The sequence below is a fragment of the Phalaenopsis equestris genome, unplaced genomic scaffold (genome assembly GCF_001263595.1).
Source record: "Phalaenopsis equestris unplaced genomic scaffold, ASM126359v1 Scaffold000245, whole genome shotgun sequence".
Lineage (NCBI taxonomy): Eukaryota > Viridiplantae > Streptophyta > Magnoliopsida > Asparagales > Orchidaceae > Phalaenopsis > Phalaenopsis equestris.
In genome coordinates, this window is record NW_018164687.1 from 176,597 (window position 1) to 193,508 (window position 16,912).

At 33.5% G+C, this 16,912-nt stretch overlaps 1 protein-coding gene across 2 annotated transcripts in view; it reads right to left on the minus strand.

Moving 5' to 3' along the window:
* Nucleotides 1-15,056, minus strand: part of LOC110024091 (valine--tRNA ligase, chloroplastic/mitochondrial 2) — a 123,166-nt gene extending 108,110 nt beyond the window's left edge. For both annotated transcript variants that reach the window (XM_020723833.1, XM_020723832.1), the window contains exons 1-3: nt 14,753-15,056; nt 14,594-14,678; nt 6,443-6,569 (exon numbers count right to left, since the gene is read on the minus strand). In XM_020723833.1, the coding sequence (XP_020579492.1) occupies nt 6,443-6,569; nt 14,594-14,678; nt 14,753-14,894 (354 nt within the window). In that variant the 5' untranslated portion in view covers nt 14,895-15,056. The remainder of the gene's footprint in view (nt 1-6,442; nt 6,570-14,593; nt 14,679-14,752) is intronic.
* Between the last annotated feature and the right edge of the window lie 1,856 nt (nt 15,057-16,912).

Here is a 16,912-nt window from a genome sequence, read left to right on the forward strand (position 1 = left end):
AAGTAGTTATTTTAAAAAAATCTAATTGACTACAAGGCTACAAAGATTTATAATCAATTAAAATATTGATTAAGAAAATAGAATAAAAATTATTAAATTAGATTCAAATGATATTTTAATATAAATAATAATTTTTAAATCTTGCTCGAACATTTATTGTCTTATGGCGACATGATTAGGATTGTTCAAAGGACTCTTTGTTCGTGAACAGCTCGTGTTTGGCTCGTTAAGCAAACGAGCCGAACACGAACACACTTTTTGAGCTCGAAATATAAACGAGCCGAACACCAGCTGAGCTTGGCTCGCTCGTGTTCGGCTTGTTTACACCCCTACTTAGGATCATTGAGGCATTTTCTTGGCATGAAGGTTACTCGATCAAAGAAAAGGATTATTGTTTCACAATGGAGAATGTTCTTGTTCTTCTCACGTAAACTAGGAAGAGTGGATGAAGGTTTGCTGATACTCAAATTCATCCAAATCAAAGCTGGGAGAGAAAACGGAATGTGATCCAGTGAATACAAATCAATATCAAAACATAAAAAAACAGAATGTGATCCAGTGAATACATATCAATATCAAAACTTAGTAAAAAAATTGATATACTTATCACATATACCGTAAGATATTGACATTGTTGAGAGTTTGGTAAGTTAGTTTAAGCAGTCGCCCTATGAGAATCAACTTGAAGTAGTTAATAGGATTCTCAAATATCTAAAAATTTTATAAAATAAGGGTTTGCTCTTTCAGAAGATTACACAATAAAACAAAGAGATAAACACTGATGGAAATTGGGTTGGCTCAGTTATTGACAGGAAAATCGAAGTCTGAATAATTATGAGTGGGACAATCTGAGTACATAACAAAATAAGAAACAAAATGTGATTGCAACGAGCAGTGTCGAGGCAGAATATAACGCTATAGCTAATGAAGTATGTAAGATGTTATGACTGAAGAGAATTCTTGAAAATATGCAGATCCTAATAAGCATGCTAATGAAGTTGTAATATGACAATAAAGCTGCCATAAGCATTGTGCAAAACCCAATATAACATAATCGAACAAAATATTTGGAGATTGATAGCACTTTATAAAATAGAAGATTAATAGTGCAGTTATTTGCATGTCATTTATGCACACAACAAATAGTAGTTATATTCACTAAAGAACTTCTCAACCTTAGTTTGGAACTCTTTGTAAGCAAATTGAGAATGATAGATATCAATGCTCCAAGTTAAGAGAGTTTGTCAGAATTTTAGGGCCAAAATTAAAAATTTTATATTTCTAATATTCTCTATTTTTAGAAGTGTTTATTGTTGATAGTTTCATATTTTCTAGTTTAAGTTATTTGTGGATGATTTTGGCCATCCTAATTTGGTGATCTTCCTCTGTTATTTGTCTTGTAAATCTCTCTTATGGAATCTGAGGAAAATTAATATTTTCTTCTTGTCACAAAATCCTTCATGCGCCGTTTGATTTTTTTCTCAAAAATACATGTTATGTCAAATTACAGTGGGATTATTGAACACCTAAAAAGGCTGCCCAATAATGTCGTAGGTCATTTTTTTAAGACAAGAATCCTCACATAACAAAACACATAGTTGTGAAGCTTCATATCAGTGCTAAAATTATGCATTTGATAAATGGATTTTAGCTCAATCACGATATGCATCTATTGATACAATAGGCGACGCTTACCTAACCATCTTCATTTGTTTAGGTCAACATGGATCAAGTGACTCACCAAACAAGCTTATGTAGAAAACCAACAGCTTTACTTAAATTGGAGTCTTCATGATCAGAGATTTAAGAACGTAATATTTGATATCATCAATTGTGACATGACGTTTCACATCCCACTTCAATGGGGCACCCCTTCTCATCACCCTCACGAAGAGTGGAACCTACGCAAAGATTGAAAATCAAATGCGAAATGTAAGTTATCCTTCCTCAAAGTGAAAACAACTCTTCAAATTTATTGCTTGTGATATTTCCATAATACCTTGATTTTAGAGGGACAAATTTCAATCCATGATGGTGCAAAACAAAAGAATTTCCCTTTGGAAACTATGAAGGCATATTTAAGTATGATCTTCAGGTCAAACTTGAGACGAAGCTCAAAGGTCATATGTAAACTCTTTAGTGTGGTCCTCGCATCAAATCATTTTCATATGAAGTCTTTGACAATACAATGTACTTTTTTGTGAATGAAGACATCGATGATATAGGTTGAAGCTCATTAATAAGTTGATTCAGCATTTTTAGAAACAAAAGGCATCACCTTCTATACAGGGGCAAAAAAGGCAATGTTTCTCATCTCTTGATGCTATTTTGATTTGTTGGTAAATAAATTACAGGAGCATCAATGAGAGCAAGTCATGATTTAATGTGTCATCAATTGTAGCTTCTATCGTAAGAAGTAAATGTCATCCTATGAGCATGCCTCATTCATATCCCTATGTAAACACGGGTTTGACCATTTTTATTCCTTAACAAAAGGTTGTTAGCCATCTAGATGGGACATTTCTTTTAGTAGAAGTCTACTTTGATGAGTTTTGTAGTTTTGATGATGACCTAATGTTCAATCTTCAGCCACATTTTTTTTCAAAACTGTCGCAACATTGATATCTAATTTTTGCACCACACCTTAAGAGCCAAGCTAAGTATTTTTGTGTAATTTCAAGCGAGGAAATCTTGACAATTGAGTATAAACTTCTTCAGCTTTATGACTTCACCATCTAGAAGAAAAACTAACAATAGGATTACTTTAAAATTCCTCAAATGGGTCTTATGCTTGCACTCGAAGCAGTTTATTCGATACATAAGAATAACATATTCTTCAAGGTGCTTGTTCAAATAATGGAGAACATCTTTAGTTTTGTAAGTGCATTAGCTATATGATCTATTATGCTTTGATAAGTGACATTATGTGCCAGAATGCCAGCTATATCATAAAGTTCAGCGACTCTAGCATCCAAGATGGATTTGTACACTTGCAACTAACACTTACGGAAGTTCTTAACAATAGATCATAAAAGAATCTATTCTATCCTTTCTTTTGTAGCAAGATCACTAAAGGATTCTAACAGAAAAAGATAAAACCTCAACAAAACTCTTAAAGTTTGTGGAATTCCATAGCATTCCCCTTATCAAAACTGCTTCTGATATAGGCCTCTTTTGGAGTGGACCCTTGATCGAGGTTCATACATCTCCATCTTAGAGTCAGTGCCAATGAAGATGCTTCTGGGAATTAATCAAAACATTAGAAGCAACAACACGTTAGAATTAATGTTGTTCCTTCCACCTAAAATTGCTCCTACCACTTATCCTTCCAAATTATTGGAAAGGGTTTGAGTCCTTCAAGGGTTTTTTTTTTTTATTTAAAGCTCCTTGTTTCATTTTCAAATAATGTATTGTGCTTATCAAAATACTCAACGCATGTACAGAGAACAAAAGTTTACCCCCTTTGATATAGTGTTCAACATGATTATGTACATGCATACTTCAAGTACTAATAAACATTATCAATATCATCCAAAATTCTTGCAATCATGGATGCCTTATGAGAGCCCAAAATGAAATATCAATATCATAATGATTTCAAATTGGGATTCCACCCAAAGGAATACCAATATAAGAGGTCTAATGAAGCTCGCCATTTTTTGTTGAAATAGCGAAGCATAAGTTAATTTGAGCTCAAAATATGAACACTCAAGTTGAACTGACTCAAGTCTTAATAGTCATTTGAACTAAATGAAGCATCAGGAACAATCAAAATCCTATTGAGCTTTTCATCAGTTATGTCCTTTTTGACAGAACGAATGGTTGTGACATTACTCACAAGAGTACATCCCGATCAATAAAAGCTACACCCAAGACAGTCATTGCTTAGAGGGGCTTGTTCATGCATTGTTTTGTGAAATAGGTTTAATGGTCGTCTTGCTTGAGAAGAGCTAAGAAAAACATCTCACCTTAGCTCCAATAACCTCATAAGAGTGCCAAATATGCTAAGAAGTGTTAGCACATTTTGCAAAGAAGCTAGAAATTCTAGTTTACTTCCACCAGGTTTAGGTTTTTCAACTTGTTTTAGTTTCTTTAAAAAAAACTAGTTCATGATTCATGATGTTTTTGGTTTGACTTTAGCTTGAAACTTGGATATCCAAGGGAGTAGAGCTTTGATTCTTCAAAGTAATATTTATTCACCCTCCATTTTCTATAAGCTTTTAGAGCATTAATTGGCCTTTTAGTCATGCTCAACCCCAATCATTTCCTCATACTCACTAAAATCAACACCAATACTTTTTTCTTTTTTGTGTCACATGGGTATCCCCAGTGCGCTCATCAAAATCACTCATATTGCTCCCAATACATTACAAACCCATTAATTTTATATGCAAATATGAAATGTTTTCATAGTTCCTTTTTCAACTCCAAAAAATTTAACCATCCTCGAAGCCTTTGAATGCTATTGCATGAGCACAAAATAGTAAGGCCAAAAAAATTCTATTTTAATGGGTTGAATAATATCCAGCAACAAAAATAAGTCAGTCATCTCAATCACTTTTTCAAGAAAAGTGAACATAGTTAATCTAAGACAATCACTATCCCAATAAAATAATAAGAGAACTGAGACGCTCATTTCATAAAAAAGCACCTAATCCCAATCCTTTTAAAGGAAGTCAAACAATAGTCGGATATAGTTTACTAATTTGAACATGTAAAATAGGACCCGAAGGACTAATGCTCATACTCGAACAAAATACTTGATATGCCCATCTGCGTAAAGCCTTAGGGCTACCTTGATCACTTAAAATATAATGCATTTAGGATGCTCACCAATAAGGTGAGGATATATCACCCAATGTTGGAAAATTCCATAATCAAAACGTTGTAAGTCACACTCACGTACTTCCCTTACAACAAAGCAATCACTTGCATACCAGACCCATTCATGGGCTTTCCAAATATTCAAGGTTTAGTCCAAATTCTTAACAGCTAGCACATCCACTAGAAAGACGTTAAGGTTGTTAAGCGTTCGTTTTTCTTCATGATTTCTACAGATATAAATAGGGTATCATTATGTGTTAGTAGTGGACTTCCACTAGGGCTTAGAATAGAAACCAAGTGGGATTTGTGTGCAAGTCAGTGAATACACAGACAGGATAGAGGCTCATCGCATCTCCAAGACTAGATCTATGAGACAGTTCTAAATTGAATCTAAATCAGACATCCATAGGATTGCTAACCTAATTAAAAATCTTCTAATTAAGCCACATCCACCACAAGTTCCACAACCTCTGTAGATCAAGCTATAGCCCTGTCCAATACCAATTTCCAAGGTTTCTTCAATATTAAAGCTATAAGCCCTAGTTTCCAAAATATGCTTAGTGTGTCTTCCTCTAAAAGTATAACCCCAATTTCTACAACCTCATCAACCTAAGATTGGAACTCATCTGCTTTTATAAATTACATCCTCACTTAAGAAGATGACATCACTCTATCTTGTACTCACTTCTTTGAGTCAGTTGAACTCCACCCCAAAACTTAAGCTACCTCAGAATTCATTATTTGGGGCAACCCATGAATAATATACAATTTCCTCAACTAGATAGTTTTATCATGTCATTGAGAAATGATGAGCCTTAAGGATCATTTCAAATCAAATGTTCAATATAAATTACGACCACAAAATGTGTCTCATGGCATTCAATTTTATTTCATTGAATCCCCTATAATCCCAAAATCCTGAGTAGCAACTAGAGTGTATTTATTGCCCTTAATCAAATTTTCTTAGACGTTGAAGTGATTAACCATAAGCTTAAGCCCATAGGAAACCTCAAGCCCCAACTCTAAATAAACCCAAGCTAGCTTGCCTTCTATCTAGAAATCTTTGAGATATTATCTGAATCTACTTTGAAACTTCATGTTGCTCTACATCCTTCTAAATTTTCTAAAAAAGTTGAAAGGAGATTGACCTATGCTCTTAAGTAGAATCAAAACCAACAAAATGCCTAAGAAGAAAAACAATAATAAGGAATACTAAAATGAGATCCTATTAAAAAGACAAGTTAGATGATGTATGCCATTAAGAACATGATGCTTCCATGGGAGTAAGAAAAAGGTTCAATGGAAAATGCGAAATGATAAACATCATAGGACTAACCATTCACCCTGGTAAACTTGCAAGTTCGTGTGCCTTCCTGATACACAAAAATATTTGTTTATATATGATGCTAGTAAAGTTGTATGCCCTCAATTGAGTTCTATTTTGAATTTTCTTAGAATTGATAAGCATTAAAAGGCTATTTTATATTTTTCTCATTGTTTAGAATATATGTAAAGCACGCAAAGATAATAAAAAGCACAAATAAAGGCCATAACTTGAGTACAGATTAAAAAAGACTTTGAATTTCAAAAAAGCGACTAAGCATACAATCTTACTAACCTCAATAGTTACAAACATTGCATGCCCCATATGTAGCGAACCAGTAACATTTGGAGGAGGCATTGTTATAACAAAAGGATCTCCTCCATTATCAAAAGTTGGCTTGAAATAACCTTGAGACTCCCACCTAATGTTACATAGAAAAATTGTGGGTGAATTGACTTAAATTTAAGGTTGCCAACAATTATAAACAACCACAAGACAACATGACTATGTGTGTCACACAAAACATACAATACAAACTTGAAACAACAAAATACTGAAATAGATCACCTTTTAACATTTTTAAGCATAAGAGACATAACTTATAACTACTTTACATTCATTCAATTATTGAAGTACGCATTATTATTCCATATTTATAAAAAATAGAAATAGAAAAATAAGACTAAATATTTCAATGTAAAATTAGCCTTAACCAAATCAAGAAAAATCTTAGCTAAACAGCCTTATTCAAAATAGATGAAAATATAATAAAATAATTTAAATTAAAAAATTATTAAAAATTCAATCGTAAATAAAAAAGTCCAGAAAGGCTTTAAAATTGGTCAAGTGCAAAGTTATTATAACCTGGTTTGACTTTATGTAACTGGCTATGGTCACTTGGGTTTTTTTATACTTATTTGATAGGTTTGAAGGTTTGTAGTGCATTAACACCCTTAAAGAGCAAACGACTCTCCTTCTGAGAGTTAAGATCAAGCAATCATCAAAAAGCTAAGGGAATGGATTTTGTAGTTCACTCATCTAAATATAACTTAAAGGAGATCTGCCCTTTCATCTTTAATAAAAACGTATGCTCAACATTTTTCCTAAGTAGCACTACTTTTGAAATGATAGTTTCAACATCCAAGTAGAGCAATAGAACTAAAATAATGGGTTATGAAAGCAAAAATTATTGTAGATATCCAACCAATATAAAATCAGCTACCAATTCACACGACTCAAATGTCAATTCACACTGTTCAAATATTCCATGATAAAGCCATAAACCTTGAATATTAAAACAAGACATAAATATATCAAAAGGCCAATCTAAAAAATAAACATTAGTACTAATTTTTCTACTAATCATAAGAGGACAACATGCCCTTGCATGAGTTTCTTATGTTAGGTTTGTGCAATCTGTTCAGAGTGAAATTGAAATATGACAAAGTCGCCATCATTATACTCACGAGCCATTCTCTTAATAATTATACCATCAAAATATTTCGTATGACGCAACTCAATCTCCTTTCTATCAATAGCATGTAAATCGTGTATGTATTGTACAAATAATGTACCATAATCAGAGTATGAAAGCAGTGATACATGGATAAGATACATATATGCTGTCTAGAATTCAATCACTAAATAATTTCAAATGATGACATGTCCATTTATTTTCATGTGGTGCTATTGTATGTGAATTCAATAGTAGGAAAATCCAATCCCAATTACTTGAATATTTTCAAACCAAGCATCTTATTAGACTTTCAATTTTTTTATTTACTACCTCAGCATTACCATCAATTTGAGATTGATGGAAACTTAGGATAGTAACATACAATTTCCATCGAATTTTCATAAATAAAAAATTAATTTGACATCTCTACTAGATGCTATTTTCTTGGTTAACCCCTGTAACCTAACTATCATCCTTGAGAAAAATTTTGCCACATAAGATGCAGTAGTAGTCATGGAGCATAAAACAAAATGAATCATTTTAAAAATATCTTTCTACAACCAGTACTATTCTATCATGGCCACTTAAGCAACTTTAATATTAAATCAATAGACAAATCAACCCAAGAAGTAGAAAGGACTAGAACAGAAATGTGCATGCCAAAGCATTGTAGGATAGCTTTCCCATTTGACATTCATTGCGCTAGTCAACAATCATAGCAATATTCTTTTTAATAAAGGTCATTAAAACATACACTCAAGCAAATGTGTCATTTTATCCCAACCAATGTGTCCCATCATGCAACTGGCACATGTTTCCCAAATAATATGATCACAAAGAGAGATCCTAGGAATGCAAAGCCCACTACCATTATAAATAAATCCACCTTGAACCAACGGCAGACCCAAGATAGTTGGCCACCTTCAACTTTTCAATTTTTATACTAGGATGCCTTTTTTTTATATTTTCCCCCCTAACAAAGAATTTTTGCCCCGGCTTGCCCCTATTGACCCAACACAAAGACAAAAAACCCGTATCTCAAGCTTATTTCCATGACTCAGTTCAATTTCTTTATCGAGGCGAGCTGAAAAAGTTTTCAAGAAAAAATTTTCACACCCCTTCAAGCCCACAAGATGCTTTATATTGTGGAAGGTACAACCATGTTATTCTATTTAAGGAATAATAATGATTAGTTCTTTCCTATGTGGAACTAAACAGTGAATAAACCTTTCACGCCTAAAAGCTTTACATCAATTTTTATTAGGGGCATTTACATACATAACACCCAATTCTTATGTATTTACATTCTAACACCTAAACTCTATCTTCTATATTTATGCCATCCAAATCTTTCATAGCACATCAAAATATCACTATTTTAATCCAAAAAAAAAGGTGAAATACACTTTCCATGCATAGATAACATAAATGTTAAAATTAAAGTTTAGGTTTTAGATATGCAAATACATAGGAATTGAGTGGTATGTATGTAAATCATCCTTAATAATGAACATACATGGAACCGGCTCAAGTTATGATATTTTTTATTTTTTATACGGTTTAATTTTGTACTCTCCAAAAGTAAATATGTATTAAATAAAAAATCTACATTATTTTGAAAAACTTAAGCATATTAAATTATTTTTATGTTAATAATATGAAAATTATTTTAGTTTTAAGAAAATTTTAATCTTATTTTATTTAACTTAATTAAAACTTTTAATTATAATATTTTTTGTATTCTATGTAAGTCAATATCGAGCTTTAATCGAGTATGTTAACGAACTTATTCACTAATTTTAAACAATATGTTTTATCTATTTAGTTTTTTAAAATTATTTTTTTAAATAAGTTTTCCCACCCTAAAAAAAACGATTGGGCATGCTCGTCTTGAACTACAAAAATAGCAAAAGAAACATGTGACATACTTATAATTGTGATAAATTAAGTGGAGGTAAGAAATTATTACAAACACATTAAAGTGCATAGCGAAAAAACTCAAATTTTGAATTCTAGTTGTATGGTTTAGACAAAGGCAAAATTTTGAATGTACTCAATCCACTAGATATGCTTTCTACTTAAATTCTTTTGGGTATTTATATATTTCAAGCTTATCAAAAATGAGAATTAATTCTTAAATAGTAAATAAGAACACCAATATATTTAAAGCTTGAATGAAAGCATAATATTTCATAACATATAAAAAATAAAAATAATAAAAGATAACATTTTCTAACATAAGTTAAATGCATCCGTTTAACCTTATTCAACTTCACACTAAAGGAAGCTACTCAATGACCTTGGACTAAAAGAATATTGATACAAACACAAGGCACACCACTAGGTACCTCAAAAACTTCAGCAAAATAAAAGAATTTTTGTTGGTGCTATGGCTATTAACAACTTTATTTGTTCAAAGGCTTTATCAATAGATGGTTTCCAAATCCAATTAAACTTGTTGTTTCTTTTAAATCAATGTTAAAGGGGCAACACTGATTATAAAAAAATTCCAAATGAAATATAGTTAACCCATGAAAACTCCTATGATTAACGATTAAAGTTAGAATCGACCACCCAAAAATTGCTTTGATTTTTTATGAATCTGATACAAGGCCCATAGAAGAAACTAATCAAAAAATGACTTCAAAATACAAAATTGTTGACTTTTTGGGATACAATGTCCATACAAGACAATACGAAGCCAATAAATGACTTTTAATTACATAATTGTTGACATTTTGAGATTAATATTCACCTTCTCTTCCCTTAATTTAGACAATACTTGAGGCAAATGATTTAGCAGCAAAATCAATCTCATACCATCTAATACACTAAAAAATTTACTACTCAATTGAGTAAAATGCCAATATTTTCCCATGATTATTAACGTGAGGCCATTTTAGTCCCGGAGTTAATAGAAGTGCTAAATTAGCCCTTACATATTTTTAATGGTGGGCGAAAATAGTCGTCACAAGGGACTATTTCAACCCATAATAAAAAAAATAGAAGACAAAATTGATAATTTCATAAACTCTGTAACTAAAAAGACCCCTGCGAAGAGTCAAGGGATCATTTTGATGTTTTTCTCCAATTGAATGTCTATGCACATGGTTCATCAATCTCATAAAAGCATTTGAAGCAGTAAACCATTCAATAGGCATAGTAGAATATTCATAAAACCCAACAAATGTCATAAATATTATGAAAAATTTGGATTTGAAAGTATTCATGTTGACCTCTACATAATCTCCACAACTCACGGTTAAACGCAAAACCAAAAATAGATAATGGATGCTAAGTTGATAAGCAAGTTCGAAATATTTTAATCGTAATCAAAATCACTCAAAAACCACTTGGTTTATAAAATGGGCTAAGTCAATGTGCCCGGAGCATCAAAATCACCAAAAAAGAGCTCCCGAATCGATTCAATCCACATGAAAAAATAACAAACAAACATAACATCACACAAATCTATTCAATAAAACCTCAATCACAATCAAATCACTCATGACTTGCTTCTTTTATGAAACAGGCTATAGTGATACGTCCAGAGCTTCAAAATTGCTTACAAAAGACACTTATATTGCCCAAGTCACTACACGTGAAAAATCTCGTAAATTTATCTGAGCATAAGGTGACAAAACAAAATTTGAGATGTGAGAATAAAAAATTACACAAGAATATAAATACATGTAGATATTTTTTATTTTATATAAAATAAACTTATACAAGTTTTGTCAAATCATTTATCCATTAAATTTTTCCAAAATCTTATATTGGTATGTGTGTCTATCACCACCAATCTCATCCAATTTTAATAATTAAAAAACATTAATAAAGATGAACCCAATCATTCTTTCACGTGGAGCTCGAACACCCTCAACCATGAGCTCATCATTGACATGCAACTTGTAATCCCACTTCATTAGTCCCCTCCTCTCTATTGCAGACTACAAACCCTAAATCTTTCCCCCTCCTTCATGCTTGATCTCTCACCAAAAACATCAATTTTGTCCACCTACTCGTCAATTTTTCTCTTTTTATAGTTCTTATTCCTTTTCTCCCATGGCCCCATTTCCACTCCAACTCAAAATGTTGATAACCTTCACGATAGAGAAGATAGAAATCATGCAGATGCTCGTTAAAAAAAAAAATCAAAATTTAAGTTGAGCATGCCCATAAGACATCCAAATTTAAGTTGGTCCCTTCAACTCATCTCAGTGCCATTCGTTGCTTCATTTTAGAGAATATTCCCAGTGGCCACTGGTCTTTGAACGCTGTCTCCACCGTCTCACCTTAGCTGCCAGTAAATTCCAAAGCTTCACTGACATTTCAATGGGTATTTGGTGAGAGAAGTAGATGCATGAGTATAAGGACTGCTGGGAGCATTTTGGACAACATAACAAAAACTATTGTTGATACTACATCTAAGCAAAAGTTGGGACAATCCTTCAATGAGGGGCTTTGATCTCTGACTAATAATATAACAAGTTAAATAAGCAATTTGGGACGCCGCAAGCCAGGTCAAAACATTTTAGGCGGTGGAAAAATCTGCTCATGTGTTTTCTATGGAGAAATAAGAAAAATAGCTTCTGGTGTCTTGGTCAGTGTAAGGCTTACATAGGTTTTCCTTCAAGGGATGTGCAATTATTTTCGTACTAGTTATCAGAATGATTGTTCAGTTCACTTCTTCTAATGCTTTTGGCATAATTAATTAGTCTCCATCTGAATTTCCTCGACTCTTCATGTCAAACGAATTTTTTTGTTAGTGCTGCTGTTTTTGTTGGTGAGAAAAAATTTCTTGTCAGTATTCATTGAGGATGTTGCAAACAAAAGAGAATTAAAAATGTTCGTAATGGTTGTCCTTGGTTTTTGGGCAGTTGCTTTCATCTCAAACTAGTGCAACTTTCTTACTGTCCTTTATAATGGTCTTTCTGAGCACATTGTACCTGTAATGTACAGAAAGTACGAAGTCCAAGTTGATGACCTCATATACAATCACCTTGGACGGTTCCAACAGCAATATCACAAGCCAATAGAGAATGTATTAAGCAAAATTACAAAGAGGAATCTCTAGATGAAGAAAAAAGATTAGAGTTCAATTCATCCAAAGAATTATGTTCTAGGGTTATCATTTTATTTATGTATGGAATTTATTTAGTTTTAAGACAATGTTGTTATGCTCATTTAAAAAAAAATAAATGGAGCAAAAAAAAACAAAGAAAAAGAAAAAAAGGAAATAAAATTAAAAAAAGATGAAAATTTATAAAAAGAAAGGTAGAATAGATAGTGTTGCACATCATCTCGTCGCAAAAGTTGTTATCATGCCTTACAAACTGTTATAAATTTAACCATTGAAAACTCCTCAAAAATCTCATTTTCTGACATATTTAGCAAAACAAGTGGAACCTTTATGCACTTTCCAAGCATGATTGGGAAACATCTAAGGCTACACTCGCGACACATTATATGTCTGCTTATGTTTGCATGGGGAAGATATTCTATGTTGTGAAGGCCTTCATGAAGGTACTAAGACTCATATATCCTTTTTTGGGGGGCAGAGTGGAAGAAGGCCCCCGACTAAAATGTCTTAGGGAACCGACTTTGCACGCATTTATCAGTGTGATGGGCAAGCCTAGTACTCTCGCAGAAGACCCATACATGAGGGAGGCGACAAAGGACTGCCAAATTTTATAGCAAATAAACAAACTAAAAAAATATAGAACAAAAAATGAATTTTATGGACTCAATAACACGGCAAACAAAAAATTGAAAGATGATAAAATATTATGATAATAACAAGATCAACATTTTGAATGTATATGTTGTGTCAAAAGAACTGCAAGGACAAAAACTGAGCATAAAATAGAACATAAAACTAGATATCAAAAAACTATCAACATAGTAGTCCAAGAAACGTGTTTATTTGACATTAATATTGTATGAATAGCACATGAACTTCAACTGTCTCACAAAAATCATTTTTGAATCAATACATCTACATACTTTCTGGGTTCAACATGCTCATTGGGATTCATCTTGTAATGATTTCAATAACTATGAATCGGCTTTAAAATTAATGGTATGTCAAATATCCCTTGCAGATGAAGTTAATCGAGCAATTCATTGTGAATAATATCCTAAAATTTTGATAAAAAGGCTATCAATAGTAGGCATAGTATTTTGAAAAAGTATGAGGAGATATCTCATGGTAACCAATATAAATAGTATAGGAAACTAAACACAGTCGTCTAGAAGGCCTTTCTACCAAAAAATACTAATTGAAAGTGAAGACAAATTGATCAAAACAATTAAGGCATGTGTCAAAACTTCAAATAGCTTGTTGGCATCAGAAATGGTTGACTGAACAAAAAGAGTTGTTGTAGTTTACCCTTAGGGGCTCTACTAGAAATAATCATTCATTTCAAATGCAGGCTTGTGTGGTTGCTTAAGTGAAGACTAAGTAAAGAAAACAAATTTAAGTTCTCTGCATTAGCTATCGCTCAAACATTCCTGAATATTGCAAACATTCCTGAATATTGCATCGCCATAAAGTAATTCCTCAGCCCATCAGCTCTAAAATTAGGACAAGCTTAGTTTGGTTTGAAGGATTAGAAAGAAATGAAATAAAAAGAGTGATAAAATAAATAAATTGAAATTGGTTTTCATCTAATTGTTTGATGAGAAAATTTTAAAAAAAAATTCTTTGATGCTCGGTTCCATAATGTTCAGATAAATTTTACGTTTTCTGATTCATCAAGCATTACTACGGAATTGTTCATGAAAAAAAATACATTTATTCACATTTTAATGATAAACCCAATTACATAATAATTACTTCAGAAACAATTATATAAGTAAAATACAGTCCCTCCCATTCCTTCGAATCAAACATACACAAGAAGATGTGGCCTGCAGCCAATAAGAAGCAAATCTTCCATTATAGAAGCATAGTTCCTATAGTAAGGAAGAACTGGCGATAAAAATACCAGTCATATATTCTCTTCTCTGACCCAAAATCAAATGATTTCACAGTTTCTGGAGAGGTGAAGCCACAATTCGTCATAGCCGCAACTGGCCAGCAAAAAAGGCGTTAAATCCAGCTCCAATAACAGAAGGCATGAAATAAGATGCGTGGGTAACTGAACTTGAAAAAGATTTCCTGTTCGGGAGGCTTAGATTCCAGCGGAAAAATGCAATGCCTGAGCAACGGGAGCGGGTAGTAGAAAAGAATGGGCTTAATCTGTACAGGGAGCGCTGAGAGAGAACGGATGGCCCAGCGACTGCCATGAGTTAGCGAGAGAAGCTGATAGGAAGTCCGATCGATCAATTAGCCAATCGACGATAAACCCTCAGCTGGGGATAAGGCGGGTGCAAGACGCTTGAATCCGCTGTGATAAAGAAAAGATTTGAGTTCTATAGTTTGTAGCTCACCTTTAAAAAAAGGTTGAGTTTTAGAGGAGAATTTACATACATAGCACACAATACTGCGCGTTTATTTATCTCACGCCTAAATTTAAATATTATTTCTGAAGCACCCTTTGAATCTAAATTTTAAATATTATTTCTGAAGCACCCTTTGAATCTAAACAGTCTAATCCATATTTTCATACATCTTTTTATACATAGAAAAATGTGTTTAGCTTGTAAAAATTAAAATTTGGGTGAGAGACAAGTAAATGCATAGGACTTGCGTGCTATGTATGTAAATTTTCATTTGTATGACCAGATCTTGGTGGCACGGATCTTGATGCAAAGCTAAGGAATGCGGCAAGTGAAGGGGTCCCCAGTTAAGATGTGACAGAACCAGTCAACAAACTAAATTGAATAATTAAGAAGATTAATGTCAAAGTCAGGAGATCGTCATGGAGCTCTATCGAGTCGTTCGGCTATGCCGAACAAAAGACACCTTATCATTCAGCGAACGAGGCGAGCGAACCAAAATTCGAGAGGAAGCCATGGGAATGTCCAACCAAGTAACCTTCATACCATCTTCACGTGGTTCGATCTATCATCGTCAAGCAAACAAGCACGGGACGACGAATAAAGAAATATGTCGTCATTAATCAATAATTATCTATTAGCCTAATTAAATGTACCATGTATATGACCAAGATGCACCTACATTTCCTTACATAGGAGAGGGCCAAAAGGTAATTATGTACTCAAGGTGTCTTCTATACCAATAAATAGGAGACTATTTCATGAGAAAAGACTCTAAACACTTTTTCTTACTATTTACTCTCTTTTCCTTTATTTGTTTCACGTGCGCTTTTCCTTGGGTGTGACTCCAGGACATTTTTGGGTTCAACACCATAAAAGGTGCGGTGAGCAGGAATCATGCCACCAACATAAAGAGGAGCACAGCGCAACGGTAAAGCAGGCGCCCAAGAGACATTAAACCAAGTAGATGTGGATGTTACAAAAGAGATTGTAAGGCAGAAAGTAATCAAGATAAGGGAGCAGTTGATGCTAGAAATGAGAGAATAGATGGTGGGTGTTCTTCAAGAAGCCCTAGACAGAGAAGGCCAAAAGTCAGAATCAACAAGAATATAGTCGTTAAAGGGCCGACCCCCGGGATGGACCAGCAACCAACGACAGGCAAGACGAGTCAATACCCAACAAATGAAGGTCACAACCAAAAGAAGACGGGGGTGATGACTCACATTACCAAGATAACGTCGGATCAGCCCCGATAGAGAGACATCAAACCATACAAACCACAGTGTAAAGAATGATAGTTTCAATACCCTAATCGACAGCCAACCCACCACAATGAGCAATTGACGACCCAATTGAAGCAACTCAAGATGACTCCCCTTAGAATTTCGATGACAGAACTAGTGGAAGCCATCTAAGCTAAAGATTATTTCAAGAAACCACATCCAATGAGGGTCAAAAGCTCGGCCCAAAACCCGAACAAATTCTGCACCTACCACAGAGACCACGACAAAGACATGAAAGAGTGCAAACACCTTAAAAGTATGGTTGAAGAGTTAATCAAGGATGGAAAGGTGAAAGAATTTGTGGCTGCCGAGGTGATTACCCACACCTGGTGGGGATAATGATGAGCCTGTCTGAACCAACACCATCCGGATCATAGGTATAATAGGGGCCATACTCAAAGGATGCAAAAAGTCCTCGTGGTGATGAAGCCTAAAAAGGGTCTGGTCGAGAAAATTATGCACCACCACTCTTGTCCAATGAAGGACCGGGCATCCACCCATAATGTTTGCTAATGAAGACCTACTGGTTAAAGGTAACCCTTACAACAATGTAATTTTCATTATAACGTTGATTAACAACTA